Source organism: Manacus candei, unplaced genomic scaffold (assembly GCF_025592945.1).
Source record: "Manacus candei isolate 608988 ecotype Guabito, Panama unplaced genomic scaffold, ASM2559294v1 h1tg000097l, whole genome shotgun sequence".
Classification (NCBI taxonomy): Eukaryota; Metazoa; Chordata; class Aves; order Passeriformes; family Pipridae; genus Manacus; species Manacus candei.
In genome coordinates this window covers 400,251-422,050 of record NW_026138145.1, presented here as the reverse complement: position 1 = coordinate 422,050, position 21,800 = coordinate 400,251, and the positions used below count along the sequence as shown (strand labels likewise).

General features: G+C 47.1%; 2 protein-coding genes across 2 annotated transcripts in view; both read left to right on the top strand.

Annotated features, from left to right (window-relative positions):
* DLGAP5 (DLG associated protein 5) overlaps positions 1 to 21,800 on the top strand; it is a 228,731-nt gene that overhangs the window by 114,495 nt on the left and 92,436 nt on the right. The window lies entirely within an intron of this gene.
* On the top strand, positions 405 to 20,666 carry GCH1 (GTP cyclohydrolase 1). The gene is made up of 6 exons (XM_051768843.1): positions 405 to 777; positions 11,268 to 11,377; positions 13,579 to 13,634; positions 16,625 to 16,656; positions 17,591 to 17,675; positions 18,332 to 20,666. Exons 1-6 carry the CDS (start codon positions 489 to 491, stop codon positions 18,456 to 18,458), a joined length of 699 nt encoding a protein of 232 aa, XP_051624803.1. The 5' UTR covers positions 405 to 488; the 3' UTR covers positions 18,459 to 20,666.

The following is a 21,800-nucleotide window of genomic DNA, read 5'->3' as shown; positions in this document are numbered from 1 at the left end:
CCCGAATCCCCCCTTACCACCAGCCCAGGGGATCCCCCGGGATCCCTAGCCCATGTCTCATCTCCGGGACCCCCATCCCAGGGGATCCCCCCGAATTCCCCCGTACCCCTATCCCGGAGGATTCCCCCAAATCCCCCCGTACCCCCATCCCAGGGGATCCCCCGGGATCCCTAGCCCGTATCTCATCCCCGGGGACCCCCATCCCAGGCCACCCCCTCGGATGCCCCCGTACCCCCATCGCTGGGGACCCCTCTGTACCCCCCCGCACTCCCATCCCGGGGGATCCCCCCGTTACCCCCCGTACCCCTTTTCCCCCCGGTTCCCGACCCTGCCGGTGACGCGGCTCCGGGGCCGCCAATGGCCGCGGCGCGGGCGCTATAAAAGCGGGCGGCGTTGCCGGGACCGCCCGCACCGGGGGCCGAGCCGGGGGCTGCGGGGTCGGCGCAGCCCGCACAGCGCCCGTCGGTGCCGGTGCCGGTGCCCGGCCCATGGAGGGGCCGCGGGGCTGTAACGGGTACGCGCGGCAGGAGCGGCCGCCGCCCCCCGCCCCGGCCGAGAAGCCGCGGGTCCCCCCGGGCGGCGGCGATGGGTGGCGGGGGGAGCGGCCCCGCAGCGAGGAGGACAACGAGCTGAGCCTGCCCGGGCTGGCGGCCGCCTACACCTCCATCCTGCGGGCGCTGGGAGAGGACCCGCAGCGGCAGGGGCTGCTCAAGACGCCCTGGAGGGCGGCCACGGCCATGCAGTTCTTCACCAAGGGATACCAGGAGACCATCGCGGGTAGGGAGCGCTCCCGGGGCGGGATGGGGATGGAACTGCTTGCGCGATGCCAGCCGAGGCGCTGCCTCTCCTGCTTGATCGCTTGAAACGGGCTCCATCGCTGCCCTGTCGCTGCACCGCCCGTCCGGTGCCCCTTGTCACTAAGTCAGCAATGTGTGCTAGAAAGAACCCGTGCCCTGCGGTCTCGCTGTCCCCTCCCTCCCCAAATTTCTCGTTATTGTGTTTTCCCTTTCCTATTAAACTATGTACTGGTAAAGTTCCCGTTCTGCCGTAAACTTCCATGCTTTTGTTTTGGGCGAGCAGTGCAAGTGCTTTTGGATTTTGCTTTCCCTCCTCTTCGGTGAACTTTTCAGGCTGTGCCATGGAAACTTGCGGATGGTGCTTTCCTCCGTCCCCGGCCGAGCGAGTCTGTGTTCAGGATAGGGTAGGAATGTTTGTTTCCATTAGCAGACTAAGTGGTGTGAATTGTCTCACAAAAGGTCCCGTTTTGCTGATGCTTTTAGTCAGGTGAGGTTTTTCGAAAGGGGCAGTGAAGCTTAAGGAAGTGAGGTCGGGAGAAAGGAGGAGCTCAGGGAGATCCCTGCCCCATCTCAGGGTCTCAGCAGCACACGCAGATGTGGAGAGGTACCCCAGGTTCACCCTCCTGCCCCAACTGAGTGTCTGCTTGCTGGCTGAGAGCATGAGGAGAGGAATTAGGTGGGAGGTGTCCCCATCACCAAAAACTCCACAGTTGTCTCTTGGTTCCAAAGTAGGGTGAATACTGCTTGGAAATGTAGTTTTTACATCACTTTTCCTCTTCTCAGCCTCTTGGCTGTGGACTGTATCCAGTACAAACAATAAAAAAGGGCTTGGGAAGCTTGGGAGTTCCCCCTTCCCCTTATTACAGTAAAAGGCAGGTTCCTGTCAGTAAGGGATGCAAACACTGTCAGCAGGGATCTGTGAGTGTGAAGGAGGAAGGAGCTGGTCATGTTCTGCTCTCAGAGCACAGCACTGGGGTGCTGAGCCTGCCCCAGAGCTGCATCAGGGTGTTGGGGCTGAATGCAAAGGCTGAGCTGTGCTGATGGATGGCATCAGGGAGCTTCTGCTGACGCCTGAGTCCTTTTCCAAGTGCACTGTGCTTCCAGTTGAAGGCTTTTGTGTTTGGTTTCTTTTTCCCTTCTCTGCTGTTGGCTCTTGTGAAATCAGATTACATATAACTTCCAGCATTAATTTACTCATGGCCAGCTGGTACCCTCGTGCCAGTCTGGTGTCCTGGCTTCCCCCAGGAACAGCATTTCTGCCTTGGAAGCTGTTTTGCCTTTCAGATCAAACCAGGATTTTGGGGTCACATCTGGAAATAGGCTCTGGGCTGCAGTGGTCACCCTTGTTCCTCTCTTCCTTTAGTCCTGCTGCACAATGTGTTTGAGATGAGGTTTCATCAGGGTTTCATGGAACGATCCTTTGTCTAGTGAGAGTAGCTTTCCTCATTTTACTGCTGTAAAACACAGGAGGTCTCTCAGCCATCTTGTCAGGTCCAGCAGAAGGAATTTCCTAGTGATAGTTTAAGCAAGAACTTCTGTGCTGAACCTGGATGAGGTTGCTGCCCTTCTTAAGTCCTCTCTTATCTTGCTGCCAGTTCTGTGATCACACATTACCTTTAGTTATTAAAAAAACTTTTTTCTGCTCCAGTGTGGATTCTCTGGGATTTCAATGGTCTCTCCTAATCTCTCACATACATTTCATTAAGCAGAGTGGTTCTGGATACTCTCCTCCTCTGAATATCCATACCTAGTAGAGAGCTGTGTTATGTCCAAGAGTAGGAAAAAACATCACTGCTGGGTGCTCTACTCTTGGACTGCTTTTTTCTTTTCTTTTTAGGGAATAATGTGAAGCTGTGACCTTAACATGCCTTCCTGTGTCAGGTGGGGAATCCTTTTACTTTCCAGATGCTCACCTATTCTTGCAGGATGCTCAGCTTCCAGTTGCCCCACTTTTCCTAGCTAAAAAGGAAGAAGAGCTGTAGATAAAGGACAAGACCAGAGCAGCTAACAAAGCAACTGGTGGATGAGTTGGTTGGGAGAGTCAATAGGGAAATAAATTCTGCTTGGGAGAGTTTTAAATACCTCATGAAACTTAGAGCCAACAAGTACAAAGTATTTTGGGCACAAGACTAGGTGTGGGACTGCTGCTGTCTTTGCTGCAGCATCCTGGTGTGTTGTTCCCTTGGTTATGCTAATCCAGCTGTCTGCCTGGCCAGGCTGTGAACTGGACCAGGAACTGGATTGTAAAAGGAGAACCAACCTAAAATAACCCAAACCTCACCCCCCAAAAAGCCAGAAAGCAGCCCTGACCTCTTGTTTTCTCAGGTTTATTTTGCAGCTTTTTCAGCTTCTCATGTGGAACTGTCTGGGTAGGCAGAGGTTAAAGCAGTGACTTGCAGGATGTGTGTTGAGCAGTGTTTCAAGTTTATCCCTGCAACAGGCAGAAGATAAGGGACAGTTACAACAGCTGCCAGTTCCATCTTTCCATGAAAGGTTTCTCAGGTAAAAGCCCCGTGGTGGTGGCTGTACAAACAGAGGCAAAGTGTGTTGCAACAGGCACCCAGCTCCCAAACCTTGCCAGGGTGTGGAGGTGCTGCCAGACTGTGCTGCCAGGAAAGAGTGACACAAATGAACAAGGGCAGTGAATGTTAGTACAGCTACAGGCTTTAAAATCAGCCTTCTGACCTCGTCTGCTTGAGTATCTGCCTTAGGGAGGCAGGAGATGGTGTTTTCATTTCCCGTAAAGGAACACAAAGAAAGATGTAATAGGTACACATCCAGATTACAGAATCATTAAGGTAGGAAAAGACCTCTGAGTCCAAATGTTCTCCCAGCACTAACCATGTCCCCAAGTGCCACATCCACACAGCTTTTAAATCCCTCCAGGGATGATGACTCCACCATTGCCCTGGGCAGCCTGACCACCTTTTCCATGAAGAAATTTTTCCCAGTATCCAGTGTAAACCTCAGGTGGTGCAACCTGAGGCAGTTTCCTCGTGTCCTGTCCCTTGTGCCTGGGAACAGAGCCCGACCCCCACCCGAGTCCCCCCTCCTGTCAGGGAGTTGCAGAGCCAGAAGGTCCCCCCTGAGCCTCCTTTTCTCCAGGCTGAGCCCCCCCAGCTCCCTCAGCTGCTCCTCTTCAGAGCTGTGCTCCAGACCCTTCCCCAGCTCCACTGCCCTTCTGGGAAGTGCCAAGTTGCAAGTGAGGTCTTGCAGGGCTTGACTTAAGCCTCACTTGCTGTATTATTGTTGAGACTTGGACTAGATGGCCTTTAAGGGCCCCTTCCTGCCCAAAACATTTCATGATCTCTTTTATTTACTGTGTGTCTGGGAACATAATACATTTGGGGCACGGTTAAACGTGCTGGTCATTTGATCTCCTTTCCTGGGTGTTGTCACTTTGCTCCCATGGCACCCGATTGTATTTTTCTACTTGCCATAGCTTAACTTTGTAGTATTGCAGGGAAGACTACATCTAAATTCTGTCCCTTCTCTCCTTTCAGATTTATGTGAGCAGCAGAGGAGCTGATTCTGCTTTCCAGTTTCCACTGTGTGTGTGTTTTCTTGGTTGGTTTTGACAGCGCAGAGTAACAGTGTTCCTGCTTTATTCCTTATTCATCTTTGCTATCTGTGTTCTGCAGCTGCTCAGTATTGTGTGTCGGAGCCACTAGTGGGGTTTACTTGTTAAATATCTAAATCTGGCTCTTTCTATTCATTCTAGATTGTCGCTTATTAATCCTGGATTTACTAAAGGCCTCATCCTCTTTCTTTGACAGGACGTATTCAGGAGTGTTGTTCTCACTTGTGTCGTCCCAGTCATCAGACTTTGACTGGAGTGGCAGGGATGCCTCTGGTGATTTCAAATAAAATCCATCTTGGGACCAGATTAAAAATACTGACAGTTCACTGCAGACACTTGGGCATCGATGTAGACTAACAGTGGTTGCAACAGAAACCTCTTAGTGAGTTGGTAAAGATGGCAGAGCAGAAAAGTTCCCCAAAACACCTTTTCAATCCCATGCAATGCTCCTGCATGAGCACCCAGGAACGCGTTTTCTTTTCCAGAGTCAGATCTATCAGCTTCTTACTTCTGTGAGTAAATGATATTTCAAAATAATAATTTCAAAACCCTTGGTTTTTCAAAACCCTCTTGGTTAATGAAGGTTAAGAGCAGCACTGTGACAGCCAGGTGCCTTTAGCTTTCTTACTGCTGGTTCAGGCCATTACCTGCCACACAAAGACTGAACCTTGAGAAATCTGTCCCTTCTTTTACTAAAGGCTTAATGTCATGCTCAGAGGGGCTGTTTGTGCATAAATACTACACAGCACAAATGTGTGCAAATGAGTGAATAAATGGGAATACAAGATTGCAGACAGCACTAGCTTGGAACTGAAGCTGAAGGCTTCAGAATCAGTCTTGCTAAGCAGAGCTAAATGGTAAATTACAGAAACTGTGTCTGTTACAGTGTCAAGGATGCTTTGAAAGGTAAATCATAAAGGAGTTGGTTTGGATTGTGTAATCCTGTAGGAAACACAAGGCACAGGGTTGGACAAGCTGCCTGGTCTGCAGGAGGAAGTTAACTTATTTTCATCCTCCATAAACACTCCAAGCAAAACAGCATGTTCACTAAATGGTGTATTGCTGGTGGCAGAGGGAGCTGATGTCAGAGAAGTCTCCCAGCCCTTCCTCCTGTGAGCATGTCAGCTCTCAAGCACGTTGGCAGGTTCAGCTGCCCTTTCAGTGTGTTTAACAGGGAAATGAATATCAGAAATACTGGGAGGGGACAACTTTGCTTTCTGAACCTCTGTGGGCTTGAAAGGCTGCCCGTTATTTGCCTGGAAGCCAAGTGACTCTGCTGTGCAGCTTTTATTTTACAGCAAATAACAACTACTTAGCTCTTTTCCTCATCAGTTTACGTGCTTTTCCTATGTCGAAATATCTCAGCCTTAATATTCCTTTCTCCATCTCGTCAGTGTGGATTTGGTGTTTTTTACAGACAGCAGTGGTGTGAGCTGATGAATTTTTCCAGGCCTGCTCATTTTGCCTCGGTGAGAGGTGCTAAGCATCCCTGTGTCAGAACACACAGGCAGTGCCTTAAGCAAACAAGGCTGTTTGATCAGCAGCGCTGCCCTTTGCCGAGGGCTGGTGAGGTGTAGCCTTTCCTGGAATTGAGGTACAGAATCACAGACTATGCTGAGCTGGATGAATGCAACCTATTAGCAACCTATTAATAGCTGGAGCATCAGCTCCATTATTGCGGTGCAGCCCTGGCTTGATTCTTGTAAACCAGGGTGTGGGAGATAAAGGGTTGTTCAGAGTAAGGTTTTTAGGGGTTTCTTTCCTCCTCTGCCCCCACATAAGTGAAGCTGAAACACTGTAGTAAATGCAGGGAAACTTCTGCTGGGAACTGGGACTTTCCAGGATCATCTCTCCTGCCTGTTAATGCTAAAGTAACACTAAGCTTGTCCGGGGTTTTGTTGGGAATTTATTGAATGTTGTAACCTCTTGGGTCTGAACTGTTGTAGCCTTCTGAGGTTTCACGTTGCTCTTCCAAAGTGTTGCTTCACCTTCTCAGATTTTTCCTTTCAGTTTCAGAAGGAGGTGTGGATGAGCCCCTTCTATGGCATGAGACATGGAAGTGGCTGTTGGAATCCTGATACATTTTAATGAGCACCCCCAGCATGCTGCTTTCAAACCCCCTGTCAGAGGGCAACTTCTGGAACCTCATCTTAGCTTCATCTGTCTGCAATGGCTGATGCCTTACGAATAGACTCGAGTCTCTTCCTGCCACATGGAAAGCATCTTACAGGAGAACAAACAAATCTGTATAAGTCATGGCCAGAATTAGCTGAATATCAATAATGCTTTTCCTCTTATCTCTGCTTCTATGAAATGTCCCTTAAATCACACACCTGCTTCACCTCCCTTCTGGTAACTGAGGGACCAAGCTTTGCTTCTGGAGCAAATGTTCCTGTCTGGAGTTCAGTGTCTGTTTGTAGTCCCTTGGTGATGAAATCTGAAATAGTAGGCATAAACTTGTAAATTCTTTTGTCTCTGAGGTTTCTGTTGGTTCCTGTTAGGCAGGTGTGTTATGGCAAGGAAGCCACACACCGCTCATTTAATTTTCTCTGCAGATTTTGAACTCTATTGCCTATCTACATAGTCATGTGGCATTTTAAGCTGTGCCTCTTTCTAGAGCTCTTTAAGACTACTTGAAGCAAATGACATACCCAGATCACTCCTTTTCTCAGCAACCTGAAATCATTAACTTTCTGCAGCAGTACAAACTCTTTATATTAATGTTTTTGTAGCCTGATCCTTTTCTCTCTATGCATAATAAATTCCTGGTACCCTTTTTATATTCACAGGCTGCAATAATTTTCTGGTTTCTTCTCTGGAATATTTTCCCTAACTGCAAGTTACCTGTAGTGTCATCACATGAATAAATAACAGATAATTAGTTTTGACTCTACATCTTACTGCTTACCCAGCAGTAGCTGAAAGGTAATTTCCTTCCAGATTTAATCCTGACCCTGTAGCCTGTTGGTTTCCCTGCCACACATTCAGCTGTTATCCCGAGTCTCCTGCTGATGATTATGTCTGTTTTCAGCTGCAGAGGAACTCCTTGAGGGTGACCATGGAGAGCAGAGGACAGTGAAGACAGCCTGGACCTGGGCACCGGGTGTCAGGAGAACCCTGTGCCTTATTTCTCAGCCAGGATGGATGAGCTCAAAGAACAATGTCAGGGAATTTCTGAGCCTGCCTTCATCCTGTTGGCACTGAACTATCCACAGTTTGACTCCTCTCTAAAGTGGAGCAGTGAGGCAACTTAACACCACGGGGAAGTACTTTAACTCCTAGTGAGAGCAGCCTACAGCACTTCACTCTTCTGACTCCCAGGCATAGTAACAAGGGTAGATCTGAAGTGCTGTGAAGCTGCTGCAATGCTGCCATCCTTCATGCCCTTCACCTCCTGAGCTGTATTCTGGGTGGGCTCTGGCTTCTTTGGTTGCCAGAGGTGCTTTTGCTTTCCTGTGTCACATTAAAGCCATGCAAATAGTTTCTATAGCAACAGGTATCTTTGCTTAGCTCTGACGCAAAATCCTGAAAGGTCTTTCTCATTCTGTCTTCATCCAATTCTGATTTTTCCTTTTATCAACTCTTTCTGTGAAGATAAAGGGCAAAACATTAATTCTGCTCTGTTTCAGGAGTTAACTTGCAGCACAAGGTGATTGTTCAGTGTTAAGAACCCACTGAAGTTTCTATACCAGGAAATGAACTTTGAGGTGAAGGAAAAATCAGCTGGAATAATCTAGGGAGCATCCTGGCTGTACAAAACTTGAAATCAAGCTGGTGAAGCAGGGTGGAATGAAAGAACGGGAAAAGGGGCATGAATTTGTCACCAGCTTTGCTTCTGGCTTGGTTAATCTGAGGCTGTTTCCCCTTCTGCCCTTTCAGCTGCAGCATAAAGGCTGAGCTTGTCGGGGGCCTGTTTGATGCTGTTGCAAAAGGAATGACTTAAAAAAAAATAATAAAAGTCAGGAAAAGTTACCTGAAAGTGGTATTGTCTCCCTGCACAAGGTGTTTGAGTCTCTGCCAAAGAAGTCTCTCCTGTGTAATGACTGCAAACAACTGCTGCAGTGGGACACAGGTAGAAACAACTGTGACAAGATGCTGTGTTAACTCTTCTCAACAGAGGGCTTGGATTCCAAAGGGAGAGGGGTAGGGATAGGCAGGCTTCAAGCTGTGCTTGTTTTCAGAAGGGGCCTGTGAAGTTTGAGCAGGAGGGACTGGAGCAGGATGGGGTGACTGGGGCTCTCTTGGCACTGGGGCCCTTTACTCAGGTGGTGGCCTTCAGTCTCACATTCTGTTTTACCTTTGTCTCCTTGATCACCTGGCAGCTGTGGAGGGGTAATTGGAGTGGCTAACACTGAGCTGTGTTCTTCCTTCTTGGGCCCTGGTGTAACCAGGAGTAACTGGTGCTGACAAAACCAGCACACCTTGCTACAGGTTGTGCAGCTGAGCAGGGACCATCTGTGACCTGGCTGCAACTCATTGCTGATATTAAATAAATCTGAGGTGCAAAAATGGCAAGAGCACTATAAACAAGGAGCATGAAACATCTCACAGCTCTGTGGTTACTTTCTTGATGTTTTCTTAGACACCTCTGAAACTCCCTTGGCTGTGAGGGGGCACTGGCCTCACTGCTCTGACTCTGGGCTATGGTTTAAGAGGGGATGTGCAAGAAGGGTGGGTGGCCTTTGTGTTCCTGCTTGATTGTTTTAGCTGTTAGAAGGATGCATTTTGTTCCCCAAGTTGCCTGTGTGGTACTTCTCAGGTCACTTAACCTTCCCTTTGGCTGAGCTGTAAAGCAGGGCTAAGAGCTGTCTCCATGATTCCACACAGCTCTGCTCTTGAGGGAAAGTTTGTAAGGATCTGTTAATATATATTTTATACATTAATAAACGTGTATATGCATATACATGAGACTTCACAGCTGAAGTACTTTCTGTTGCAGCTTGGGCCTTGTACTGTGTCACACGACTCTTAATGAGAATTTGGCCATTTCTGGTTGTTCTGAACAATCTGCTTTGCGAGCGCGCTGACGTAAATCCATATCTGACATCAGGCTCTGATATGCTCCTGGCCAGGCTGCTGTGAGCCGAGCTGGTGGTCTAATAACAGCAGCAGTCACTCTGGAGATGCTTCATGGATCTGTTTGCATTTTGTTTTAATAACGCTGGGCGTAGTAGCAGGTTTTGTGAAACCACTGTTTGCCTTTCTGCTGTAGAAATGGCACATCTGCAGAGTGCTGCAGGAGGGAGCTAAGAACCCAGATGCTGCTCTGTCTCCCCTCTCCTCTGAGCCTGCTCTGTTTTGTATTCTCACTACTCCTGTCTGAATTCATACACAACTGCTCCCCGTGTAACCAAAATCCTCTCCGGCGGTGTTTGCTGTAAACTAGACCCTGAAAATTGAAGAACAAAACCATCTGCCTTTACAGAGTTGCTCCTTGGCCTCTTTCATGCCCCCTACCCCTGCTCCCTGACCGGATCCAAAGCCTTCTGGGGTTCAGCCTCGCCGCCTTGCAGGTTGCCAGCCCTTCCCAGGAACGAACACGCGTCGCAGGCGGCGCGTCCTGCGCGCGGTTTCCAGGGTTACCTGTGTGGTGCTGATAGCGAGGCAGGAAATTAAAATGCTCCGTGATGGTGATGCCTTATCGACAGCAGATGGTGGCCATTAGGTGTACGTGCCTGTCAGGGGGAGGCATCAGGGCAAGTAGAGCAGACCCAACTATTAGATTTGTGTAATCGCCGCTGCAGGTGTTAAGCTCCACTGCACACAATGTAGGGCAGTCCCTGAGTGCCCTGGTTCCCCTTCTGGCCATGGCTTCCTGGAAGTAACTCCAAGGAGTCAGCGTGGCTTCAAGCTGACTGGTTTGCAGAGTCCTTTGACCTTATCAACCCATCTGTACAGCTTGTTTTCTTCTTGCAATTTTCTCCCTCCACTCTCTCTCATATACAGCTTTTCTCTCTCGTGCTTCAAGAGATTTGGTCTCTTAACTTGAGACCATTCTGCTTTTAACCTCTCTGAGCACGATCCAGGTACCTGCAGTCTTTGTGGAGACTATGGTGATGTGCTGTAACCTGTGTCAGGGTTGGTTGGAGACTTGTCAGGGGACTGCTAAACGTGGAAAATCAACTGAGGGTCTGTTCCGCTGAGCTCCAAAACTAGTAAAGTGTCACATGATATGTTCCTTTTCTTACTGAGCTGTCTCTTCTTCCTGCTATCCTTTTGGGTTTCTTCACCTCAGTCTTCTGTTAACTCTGAGGTGCAGAATTAGGCTGGACTGTGCATATGCCTGCCTGTTCCTGCTCAGGACAGCACATGTCTCCCCGGTCTGTGGGTACAGATCTGTGTCTGACTTGTGTGTGCCTAAACAGCTGCTGCCTGGTGTGCTTCAGGATGAAATAAGAATATTTTATTTGCATGCAAAGCCTCCTTGAAGACAGTGATGTTGGTGTTGAAGAAACCACTGTGATGGCTTAGCTTTTCTCCCACCTCAAGCTCAGCTTTGCTGGCGGGCGCACAACTGCAACCCCACTGAGGTGTGCTCTCATCCTCAGCACTTCTCATCCTCAGCACTGGCTTCATCAGCTCTAGTCTTAGTTGTTCTTAAGTTGTCAATAATTCTGCAAAGACTAGACTTATTTTAACCTGAGCTCAAGCTATTATTTAAATAAAACACTCCAGGCTGACTTCTGGTGCAGCGTGCAGGGAGTCTGATGTGTGTGATCCCGTGCAAACCAAAGCATACTTGTGACCTTACTCCTTATTTGCCTCCCATATCTGAACCTTAAAATCTGTAGCCCTGAGAGAGCTCCCCCTTGCTACAAGCTTTCTCAGGAACCTGGCATGCTTTGTACACTTATTTATTTATTTTTTTTAATGCAAATGTTTGGTTTCAGATGTTCTGAATGACGCCATCTTTGACGAAGACCACGATGAGATGGTCATTGTGAAGGACATAGACATGTTCTCATTGTGTGAGCATCACCTCGTTCCATTTGTTGGAAAGGTAACTCCTCCTCACGAAACAGATGTGGGAATGCACGACAAAAGACTTAAAGTACATGTAAAAGACTTGGTAGCTGTAACTACAGAGCTTTTAAGGCCGTAAATCTTTACTGCTTAAGGCTATGGTTCTAGAAGTTAATCTTCAGAATACAAATAAGGAAGACCTCCTTAATGTGAGTTTTATTTGAATTTAAGCTCCTGAAATGGAACTCTCAACCTTTCCTACTGTAAGTAATCTAATGGTTTCTGACATTTCATATCAAAGCTCTTCTCCATGAAGCAGCAGCAAGCCTTGAGGGCAGACATCTTGATATTAAACCAGCTCACCCTGCACACTGGCTCTGTCACGGATTTAGCTCCTGGCTCAGAGCTATCCAGTGCACACTCATCTCTGAAACCCTCTGTGAGTGGAACAAACTCATTAGCAGCCCTGTCTTAATTACATGAGCCGAGGCGGGCAGAGGGTGGCCAAAACTGACTGGCAGGGGGCTGCTTAATTTGGGACTCCCGTGAAAGGGGCTGGAGTTTCAGAGGGTGTTGGAACTGTGGTACTGACGACTTGAAAAAAGAAAATAAAGGGTCTCCAGTTAACCTCTGTAAATGTGATGAAGAGTTCTGGGAGGGTGGTCCCTGCTGCACATCTGAGCCTCTCACTCCCTTATCAGTGTGGAAGGATGGAGCTCAGTCTGATCCATCTGTTGCCACAGAGTACTCACAGGCCCAAGAGCAGCAAGTGCTTGTGCTGTCTATAAAATTCATAAGTTCCAAGCAAACTGTCTCCCCAAAATAGAATACCTGAACAGAAACCAGCCATTTTAGTTGAGTCAACTCAGTTTAATCTGCTTCCTTTTGTCACTGTTAGTATTTTATACTGGAAAACAGGGTAACTTCTTTTTCTGTGCAAGCCTTCTATTGTGCCTGTTATTCTTGGTTACACCTACTGTGTATATTCTCTGTTACTCCCGTGGCAATGTGTGCATTGTTTTTACAACCAGCTGTTTAACCTGTGTGGTTTGGAGAAATCTCTTTACAAACACCAAATGGGTCCTGCTAAATGACTTGGCAATGCCTCTAAATACTCTCTGACCAACCATTCCCCTGTTGGGTACATCAAAGAGGCTGCAAACACTGACCAGCAGTCTTGTGTTTGCAGTTCTGTCTTAAAGGAAATTAAGAAATTTGCAAAAAAAAAAAAAAAAAAGCAAAAGGGGAACAGGATTCAACGCTTATTTCTAAGTTGTGTCTCTGGCTCTGTCTGAAATGTTTCATGTCTTTTCAGGTGTCAGTGGGTTGATTTACCCAACAGAAGTGATAGGAATGAGCAAGTTAGCCAGGTAATAAGGTGCACTGTGGTACAGGTACAGGGTTCTGAGGTGGGGCCTCCAGGCACAGTGCTAAGACAGAATCCCTCACTGACACTCCCCTGCTGTATCTTGGCTGATTTTTCAAGTCTCTGGTACAGTGGCACAAACGCTGGTTTATAATCCAACTGGGCACCCACTGGAATGCAGTAGCCTGTGTGGCTCTCTTAAAACAAGGAGCTTAATGTTTTTCCCCCCCTGCCTCATATCTGAGCACTTTTCTACTAAACTTATTCCAATTTAGTGCAACTACGTGTTGCAGTAGGAATGTCCAGCCAATCCATATTTGAGCAGGATGGAAGCTGAGTTAATCATCAGTGATCTGTGGTATTGCTAAAACAGGGAAAAATCGAATCAATAAGTGCAGCCTGATTTTGGTGGCAAAATACATCTTACCATCAGAACTCTCACTGGAAGTAAAGCACAGTCCCTCTTCCTTCCTCTCCCTAAATCCATTTTAGGTCTTGAAAGAACAGCATGTTTGCTTTGGATGGATAGTGCTGTGCTGAGTAATAGACTGCCTTCTGCACCCACATGTAGCAGTACTCCCTGGCATTCCTGAGACTTGGAACATAAGCCTTGACTCTTGAAGAGCTGTGATTTTTTCTCCCCCTCGGAAAACTCACCTGTTCTTCACCAGGACCTCGCCAGGCATTTAGTCTCTGTTAACTCCACAGTTTTCCAGGCTTGCATGGTGGCACGTGCCTCCCACATGCCAAGACTTCTGGACTGTTCCAGGGGTTGTTCTGGGGCAGATGCACATCTCATTGTCTGTGCATGAGTTTCATACTCATTTGGAGTTTGGTTTTGCTGCTGTTAATGGTTGTTCTCCTCTGTCTAGGTACACATTGGGTATCTCCCTAACAAACAGGTGCTTGGCCTCAGCAAACTTGCCAGGTAAGTGTTCCTGTAATGAAAGTGATGCTAATTTGTAAAAAGGATTCCAGGCTGGTGCTAACTGTGCTAATCTTCTTAATCTGGTCTCCCTGTAAAGCTCAGCCCACTCTGTGTCCTGGATTTGGATTTAGACCAATCCTCAGCATTGTTTTTTGTGGAGAGGACAGATAAGTCCTGGAGCTGTGTGTTAATTCACACCAGTGACTGTGCCAGGACAAAGCATTGGTGTCTACAGGGAGCACTGAGGCAAAGGACAGGAGAATTTGGCCATATTCTGAGGCAGGCCACAAAAAACAGTGGAGACCTCCAGCTATTTACTACTTGTGTGAATACTGACCGATAAGAACAAAAATCCAGAAGTTCCAAACTGTAGATGAACACACTTTATGGATATAAAGCAAACCTAAAGCTTTAATCTCTTAGCTGACTCTTCAGATAAATTTGGCATTTCTTTCTTTCACTTGAGACCTGCTGAGCTCAGTGGGGTATATTTTATAGATAAGGCTCAGCCTGAGAAACAAAACAACTGTGATACACTTGAGAAATCCATTTGTTATGTAAAATAGCTTTTTTTTTCCTCAGCAAGTGCCCTTGGATTAGTTGTTGCACTGAATCTTGTTATAAAGTGACACTTTTTCTAGTTCTGATGAGAAGAGGATGGTGGATCCCTCCAATAAGCAGATTATTGAGAACCAGAGTGGAAGAGTCTCTGGAGAAACAAGCCTGAAAATTTGGCTGTGGTTCAGAAAGACCACATAGGTTTTTTGCTTATGCTTTCCCTGATCGGTCTGTTAATCCTGCTGTAGTTCCAATAACACTAATGAGAATTAGCCCTGTAAATCTGCATGCCTGCTGGGTTTCCTTAGTGGGTAAGAAGTGTGTAGGATATGACAGTAAAATGCTCTGCAGTGAGCCAGCTCTGCTCTGTGCTCTGCTTGCACAGCAGTGAGTTGGGTCTGGGAGAGGAAGGGCCCTTGGAGGTCACAGCTTTGCTCACAGGACCTCACATTACAGGGAGGCATCTTCATGTCTTCAGCAGTGCTTACAGGACTGGGCTTTGGTTAAAAGGCTGAAATAGGCTGTTCAACACATAATTTTTTTTTGTTCCGTGGCTGTACAGAGCTTCTGGGATTGTGGGCTGAGGCTCTGAGCTGTCAGCACTGCAGCTGGTGGGCAAAAAACTTTGCCTTCTGTAGGCCCTCAGCCTTGGGGACGAGTCTGTGTGGCAGTTCATGGCTGGTGTTGTGTGTTGGCTGGATCTTCAGGTGGTGCAGGGTGTTTTTTTTCTTTTTTTGAGCTGGATTTCTGAAGGAATCACCCTTCCTTGAACAGACTGTCTTCAGCACGTGGTTTCATTTCTGCAGGATACAGGATCCCATTTGAAATGTGCATCTGTTGGTTTGTGCTTGCTCTGGTCTCTAGTTACCTCTCAACTGCAGATGTAAAAAAAAAGGAGCTCAAAACAGCTTTTAATGATTATTTTCTTTTGTAATTCAAGTGGCTGGAAGTGTGCTACTGGAAGTGTGCAATTTTGCTGCTATTTGTTCTCAGTGTAGAAACCTGCATTAATACGTGCAAACCTGCATTTCTGCTTGAAAGGTTAAATCCAGCCTCTTTTTCAAGGCAGGGTAAAACTCTCAAACGCTGCAATAATGAAAAGATTAGTTTCTTGTGTAACAAAACTGTTCCCAGTCCTCGCTTTCTAGAGCTTACCGTGAAGAGGTTGGTGGGCCAAATCATGCCTCCCTTTTGTGCCCTATATAATGCAACCAGTGTTCAAGCAAAGATTTGTGAAGCTGTTGGTGCTCTAGGCCTAATCTTTCCTAATAGGATTAGCCTAATGTGGCGAGTTTCTGTAGTTGTGGATGACCTGCATTCAGTCAACAAACATCTTTCTCTGGATTTTAGGCTCAGGCTTGAAAAATGCTCTTGCAAATGCCTGTTTTTAAGAAAGCATGCTGTTAGGACTTCTTATGTGCAACACCATCAGCATGCTCCCTATCCATATATTTAGTCTAAATATTGCGTTGCTTTGTTTAGAATTGCTACAACACAACCACTTCATTGCTGGAGGGGAGTTTCTGCGTTTAATTCTCTCTCCAAAACAGCAGGAGAGTCTCATTGTCAGAGATTTTTCTTGTAAGTGGTGCCTCGGGCTGGCAGCCAGTGTCTGGTTTGTGTCTGCTCTGACCAGACAGGGTATCAAAGCTTGCTATAGCAGCTCCTTTGCGTGGCCACTCCACGTGTAATCAAGAATTTGAGGTTGGCATGAACAACCCATGGAGTTACAGAGCAGTTATGGGAATTTTCTTAAACGTGTGGGTTCTAGTGGTGGTGTTGGTGGTGGTGTCCCTTGCATTGCCCACCAATGGCTCAAACCTGAAGTCATGTTGGAGGGGAGCATTGGGGTGATCCCAGCACTGAAATGCAAAGGATGGGGTGAAATGTGGGTGGAGAGTCTCTGTTTCAAATAAAACCAATTCTGTCTCATTGTTGCTAGTTATATTTGTGGTCGAGTGCAAGAATCCAAACCATTTCTTGCCTAATTTCAGCAGCCTCCTGGGAATCCCAAAATCTGAATTGTCCTTCAAGCAGCATTTGGTTTAGATTGAAGCACAGGGAGGTGTTCTGACCTCAGTTTGAGAAGGGAATCTTTGGGCATGGGTTTCCTTGCAACTGTGTGATGCAGGGGGATGGTGGTACAAGGAATTCCAAAGTATCAGCCAACACATGAAGCTCGAAGGAGAAGCGACAGGTTTGCCCCTAAAACAGACCCTGGGGCTGCAGGTGGAGGGGAACCTGTCACGAAACACAGGGATGTGCCAAGGGAAGTCCTTGAGGAATGCCAGCCTGGGGCTGGGCAGCAGCATGGCACTGCATGGATTTCCAGGAAGGACATGGAGCAGTACAGTGATGGTGTCAAGTTAATTGTGAAGATCAGTGGTCGGGTGGGAATAACTATAACATTGTGTTTTTCCTCTCTCCTGTAGGATTGTGGAAATATACAGCAGAAGATTACAAGGTAAACATGAAATTTTGGGGTTGTTGTGGGCACTCCTCCCCCAGCCAGTGCAGGGGACTGGGAGTTGTAGGTGGACTGTAGCTGTGCAAGTTTGTGTGGAGAACAATACATATGTTTCTCACCTGCCCCTGCATCTCCAGGCAAGGGTAACTTCTGTGGAAGAGGATGGAGGCAGTAACTGACCCCAAGGATAAATGTGCTACGAGGTAGAGCTGCCAGGAATAACTAAACTAGTTGAATGCTGCTGGGGGTGAATTCTCCTATTGAGATTTGGAGAGGTTCCTTTGAGAATTTTTGTCTAAGGCAAGGAAGGAAGAGCTTCCATATTCCTGCTTGCTGCCCCAGGGAAGGGGAGGAAGCTGCAGGATCTGAAGCCTTGGGTTGGGCTCAGCCTGCTCCCATTGTCCTGAGGTTAAATTTGGCCTGTTCTTGGCTAAAGAAGACTTAGTGACCATCAGGCTGGTGAATAGAGGGTGCTAGAGCTGCAGGAAATAAAGTTTTGCAGGACAAAAGGCTCTTAACTTGCTCGTTTTTTATCTCCATTTCCTTTCCTTAAAGAGACTAATTGTGTGTGTGGAATAAATCATGCAGCAGCGAAGCTGGGAACAAACACGGGAGAAAAACTGAAAGAAAACAGAGAGGCAAGAAAATCTAAGTGCACAATAGGAAGTGGAAGGGCTGTTATGACAAGTCGTGGTTATGCAATTCCTGCAAAGGTGGAATGCAAATAAACAAGCAAATAAAAGATCTGTTTCAGGATGCAAAACATAAATAGGATGGGCAGGGCTTGGAGCAGCCTGGTCTGGTGGGAGGTGTCCCTGCCCGCGGTGTGGGGGTTGGAACGAGATGGACTTTGAGGTCCCTTCCAACCCAAATTATTCTGGGATTTTCCGATTCTGAGCTCCCTGTTGGTGTTTTTTTTTTCTTTTTCCAGTCCAGGAACGCCTTACCAAGCAAATTGCAATTGCCATCACAGAAGCCTTACAACCCGCGGGGGTCGGCGTGGTCGTGGAAGCCACGTAAGTGACTCCGAGCTGCTCCGTGGTTGTGTATGGACTGTGTGTGATCCTGGTCATGTGTGATCCTGGTCATGTGTGATCCCAGCTGTGTGTGATTCCAGTCATGTGTGATCCCAGCTGTGAGCTGCTGAGCTGGTGCCTGTTGCCCCTTTGGCCGCGGTATCCCTGTGCCGCGCTTGGTCGTGGGACAGAGAGCGTAATTATTAATAATGATAATAAAGAATAATAATCCTGGCCCGTTCAGCAAAGTGCCCTGGTGTGTGGGAGCCATTTAAAGTGGGGTCCTCTGCAGGGATGTGGCAGCTGGCAGTGTGGAGCTGTCCAGTGGCACTGGGTCTGTGCTCTACCTCAGTGCACCTTCTACGTCCTCAAGCAGAGCAGAGTTTGGGACTAGCAGCAGGCATGTCCCTGTGATCAGAATGTACCTTGGGAAGGTGGGATTTTCCTAGGATCAGAGGAGAAAAGGCATTTCTCAGAGGCTGGGAATGGCTCTTTTCCATAGCTCAGGTACTACAGACAGATGTCCATTCTGGATATGGGGGTTTTGTTACCTCCCCAGGACTGACGGTGACCGTGTAAGAAACATCTCTCTCCGTGGGATTACTCCTTTCCTATGAGCATTCCTGATGTATTGACTCCCCTCTCATCTCTCCTAGGCATATGTGTATGGTAATGCGTGGGGTACAGAAAATGAACAGTAAAACAGTAACCAGCACAATGTTGGGGGTATTCCGGGAGGATCCAAAGACCCGTGAAGAATTCTTGACACTCATCAGGAGCTGAAACTGTGTTACTCTCTGAATGCACTCTGGATTGTTCTGTCCCGTGTCACTGTCTGTTCTTGTTCCTACACCAAACTTCTTAAACTAAATCGTTGTGAATTGTTCTCATAGTCTTTGTGCAGTGAAAGACTCCTGGTGGCAAATGGAAAAGGTAGTGAGGAAGGGTGCTCCTCCTGGATTTCCAGAGATGTCACAGAATTCAAAGCGACAAAAAGGGGTTTGGAAATGTATTTCCATCCATAATGCAGAATATCCCACTGTCAGGAGAGAAGTGGGGCTTGGTGGTGAAATGGATATTTATGAAGTAGTTGTGTTTATTGGAATAAATGTGGAGCAGTACAGGAAACAACTGAAAGGCTGTGGATCCTTGTAGGATCAGGATTGTCCTGAATTATCTCTATGTTTTATTGCAAGCCCTGCAGTGGCTGTTTCAGTACCTGGGTATGTTTGCTATACCTCTGAGATGTTACCTCTGATGTGTTTTATATTCCTGATAGTATTAACCTTCCTTTTTTGTGTATTTTTTTGTTTGTTTGTTTGAGAAATGTAAACCCCATTTTTTCTGTCCTCTTAACATGCAGGGAATTAACTTCTGAATTATTTGGGGCACAGTCTTATCTCAGTACAAAGGGGTTCATGCACCTTTTCCTCTGTGCCTCAGAATGTCTGACCACTTGAACTGTCAGCTTCCTACTGTTTGTAAGGAAACTTCAACAGAGGGGAGGAAAAAAATTCCCTGCAGAGTCTGTCTGCAAAGTGCTAAGGTATCCAAAGAGGTTTTTAATGATATTTGTATCTTGAGCTTTCCTTCTTGGATTTCCATTGGGTTAGACTGAGAAGCTAAAACTTAGTCTGATAATCTGAATGGGAAGATTTTGAGCATTTCAAGACTTACCTCTCATAAATGTGGGACCAAAGGTGAGCACAAAATCTTGAACACAGCACACGGTACCTCCCCTGTCCGCTGCCAGGTCGGGTCATTCCAGGGCAGAGGAACCTGAAATGACAACAACTCATTTCGTAAGAGCAGCTGAGAAAAGCATTCCCAGGGCCATCAGAACGAATTGAACCACATTTTCTCTGCGGATGGGGCAACCTCTGTGTGGGGTACAAAAAGTTTTCAGAGTCAGCTGGACCCGGCTGAACTTCTACTTTGTTACCGCTGTAATGGGCAATGTTTTGTAACTCTTAATTGGGAGCAGATGAGGAGCGAATGAAAACCACCCTTCTCACCCCGAGCACAGGAGGCAAAGCTTGCAAAACAAATGTCAGCTGGGGTGTTGGATGCCCACAGGTTCCCACAGCTCTGCTTGGCTGAGTGTTGATCCGAGATGTCCTGTACACAAACCTAAGAGGCGGTTCCCGGTCTGGAAAACTCCGTCTTACCGACATTCCCCTCTCTTGCTCCCACCCCATGCTGGAAACAAAATGAAAATCGTGTCTGGCCAGTTGGGCCTAAAGAACTTTTTCAAGAAGAACAAGCTCATGTGTTTAATTTACAGTAATTTTACCTTGATGACCTGCACTGGTCGCGCGAAGGAAAATCTTTTATGTGGTTGGAAAAATCTTTTGTAACATCCTGTGTCCTGGATTCTGTAGGATTAGGTGCTGTAACAGTGTTTGTCTGCTAGCATAAACAAGCTCTGCTGCACATTGGTAGAACACACCCACTCTGTGGCATTTGTTTTCCTGAAATTGCCACTTTTCAGTTCAGTATTGTTTCAAATATCCAGCTGAAAAGCCTTAAATCCTTCTTGCCTGAGGTTCAGAGTAAAACTCTCTTTTTAGCTCAACTGGAAGGAGACTTTGAGGACCAAAGGGGCACACACTAGTACATCTGTTCCTCTTTCCCTGCTTTAGTTTGGAAATTAAGTCTCTGTGAAACGCTCTTGTTCCTGAGGTACCAAAAAAGTTGTGTTTTAACCACTTATCTCTATTCAGGATAAAGTTCATGTTGCACCACTGCTGTTTTCTTATTTCCACGTGACCCGTAGTCCTTAAAACATACCTCTCTCTACTCGTGGCCTTGGATTTTGTTCACATTTTTGCTGTTGTAAGACTCGGTGCGTTGTTTGGAACGTGAGCACTGTTCAAACACAGGAGCTTTAACCACCCCCAGTGTGTAAATACGTATAGGACACACAGAGCACTTGTTCTGCACACAAGTCCATTGTCTCTGAACCATTAAAGCACAGTGTTATCCACTGGAGTGGGAGCATCCTTGGGGACTTGGAGGTGAGGGCATCTCCTCAGGTGGAGATTGTTTCTCCAGTTTTTTTGGGATGGGTGATTTGTTATACTCAGAGGGGGCGTCAAAAAAAACTACAAAATTTGTTGTCACCTTCTTACTGTTCCTTGGAGCCGCAGGAATCAACAACAAATACACTGGGATGGGGAAGGTGGGTGGCAGTGTTGTTTTGAGCTCCTCTCAAGCATTTCTTGAGCCATCCTGGGTGCCTCATCACACTGGACTGAGGAAACACCTGGCTCCTGGCCACATGTTCAAATTACCTGAACAAAGAAATCCTCTCAGCAGGTGTGACAAGAGATCCCAAAGGTGAAGTCACCCCACTGTGCACCTTGCACAGGGATGAGCTTGGCCCGTGCCAGCAGGAGCTGAACAGCTCCTTCAGTGAGGGGCAGGCTGTCCTAAAGACATTCCCTCTGTCCTCCAGCCTCCCAGGGTGCAGATATTGCTGAGATTCAGGGGAAAAAAAAATTATAAAATGTATGGATCCCAGACTCCTGAGGAGCCTTGCAGCCAAAGTGCAGAGGGAAGGGGGTCTGCAGGGGCTGTGGATGTGCTCACTGTGGCAGTCAGGAATGGAGAAGGGATAATTAATTAGAGCCTCTCCTGCCCTTCATGTCTTTTTTTTATCTTTTCCAAATGGTCTGTCCTATTTGGAAATAATCCTCCTGGGAAGCCCCAGGAGCATTGGCAGGAACTGTCTTTGTTGTGAAGCTGAGTTACTTCTGTCTTTCTCATGGTTGTGTGTCAAAGCTGGTGCTTGTGGTGGGAAACTGCCTGTTTGTGAAAACAGGCACTTCTGCAAGAAATTATTCCCTGCCTCCTTATTTTTATTTTTTTTTTTAGGTATGGGATTGGGAAGGAGCCTCCCTGGTTTTGTGATCATGGGAAAAATCTGTTTTCATTGGGGTGAAAAAATACCCAGCTTGAAAGCGTTTACAGCTAAAAAAACCCAAACAAAAGCCAAACAAAACCAAAAGAACCAAATCTGTAAAAGAAGCATAACCTGTTAATAAGGTGACATCTTCCCATCCCTGACCTATCACCTCTCCCAGGATTCCACCTGCTCTATTAGTTGCTCCCTTCCTGGGGAGC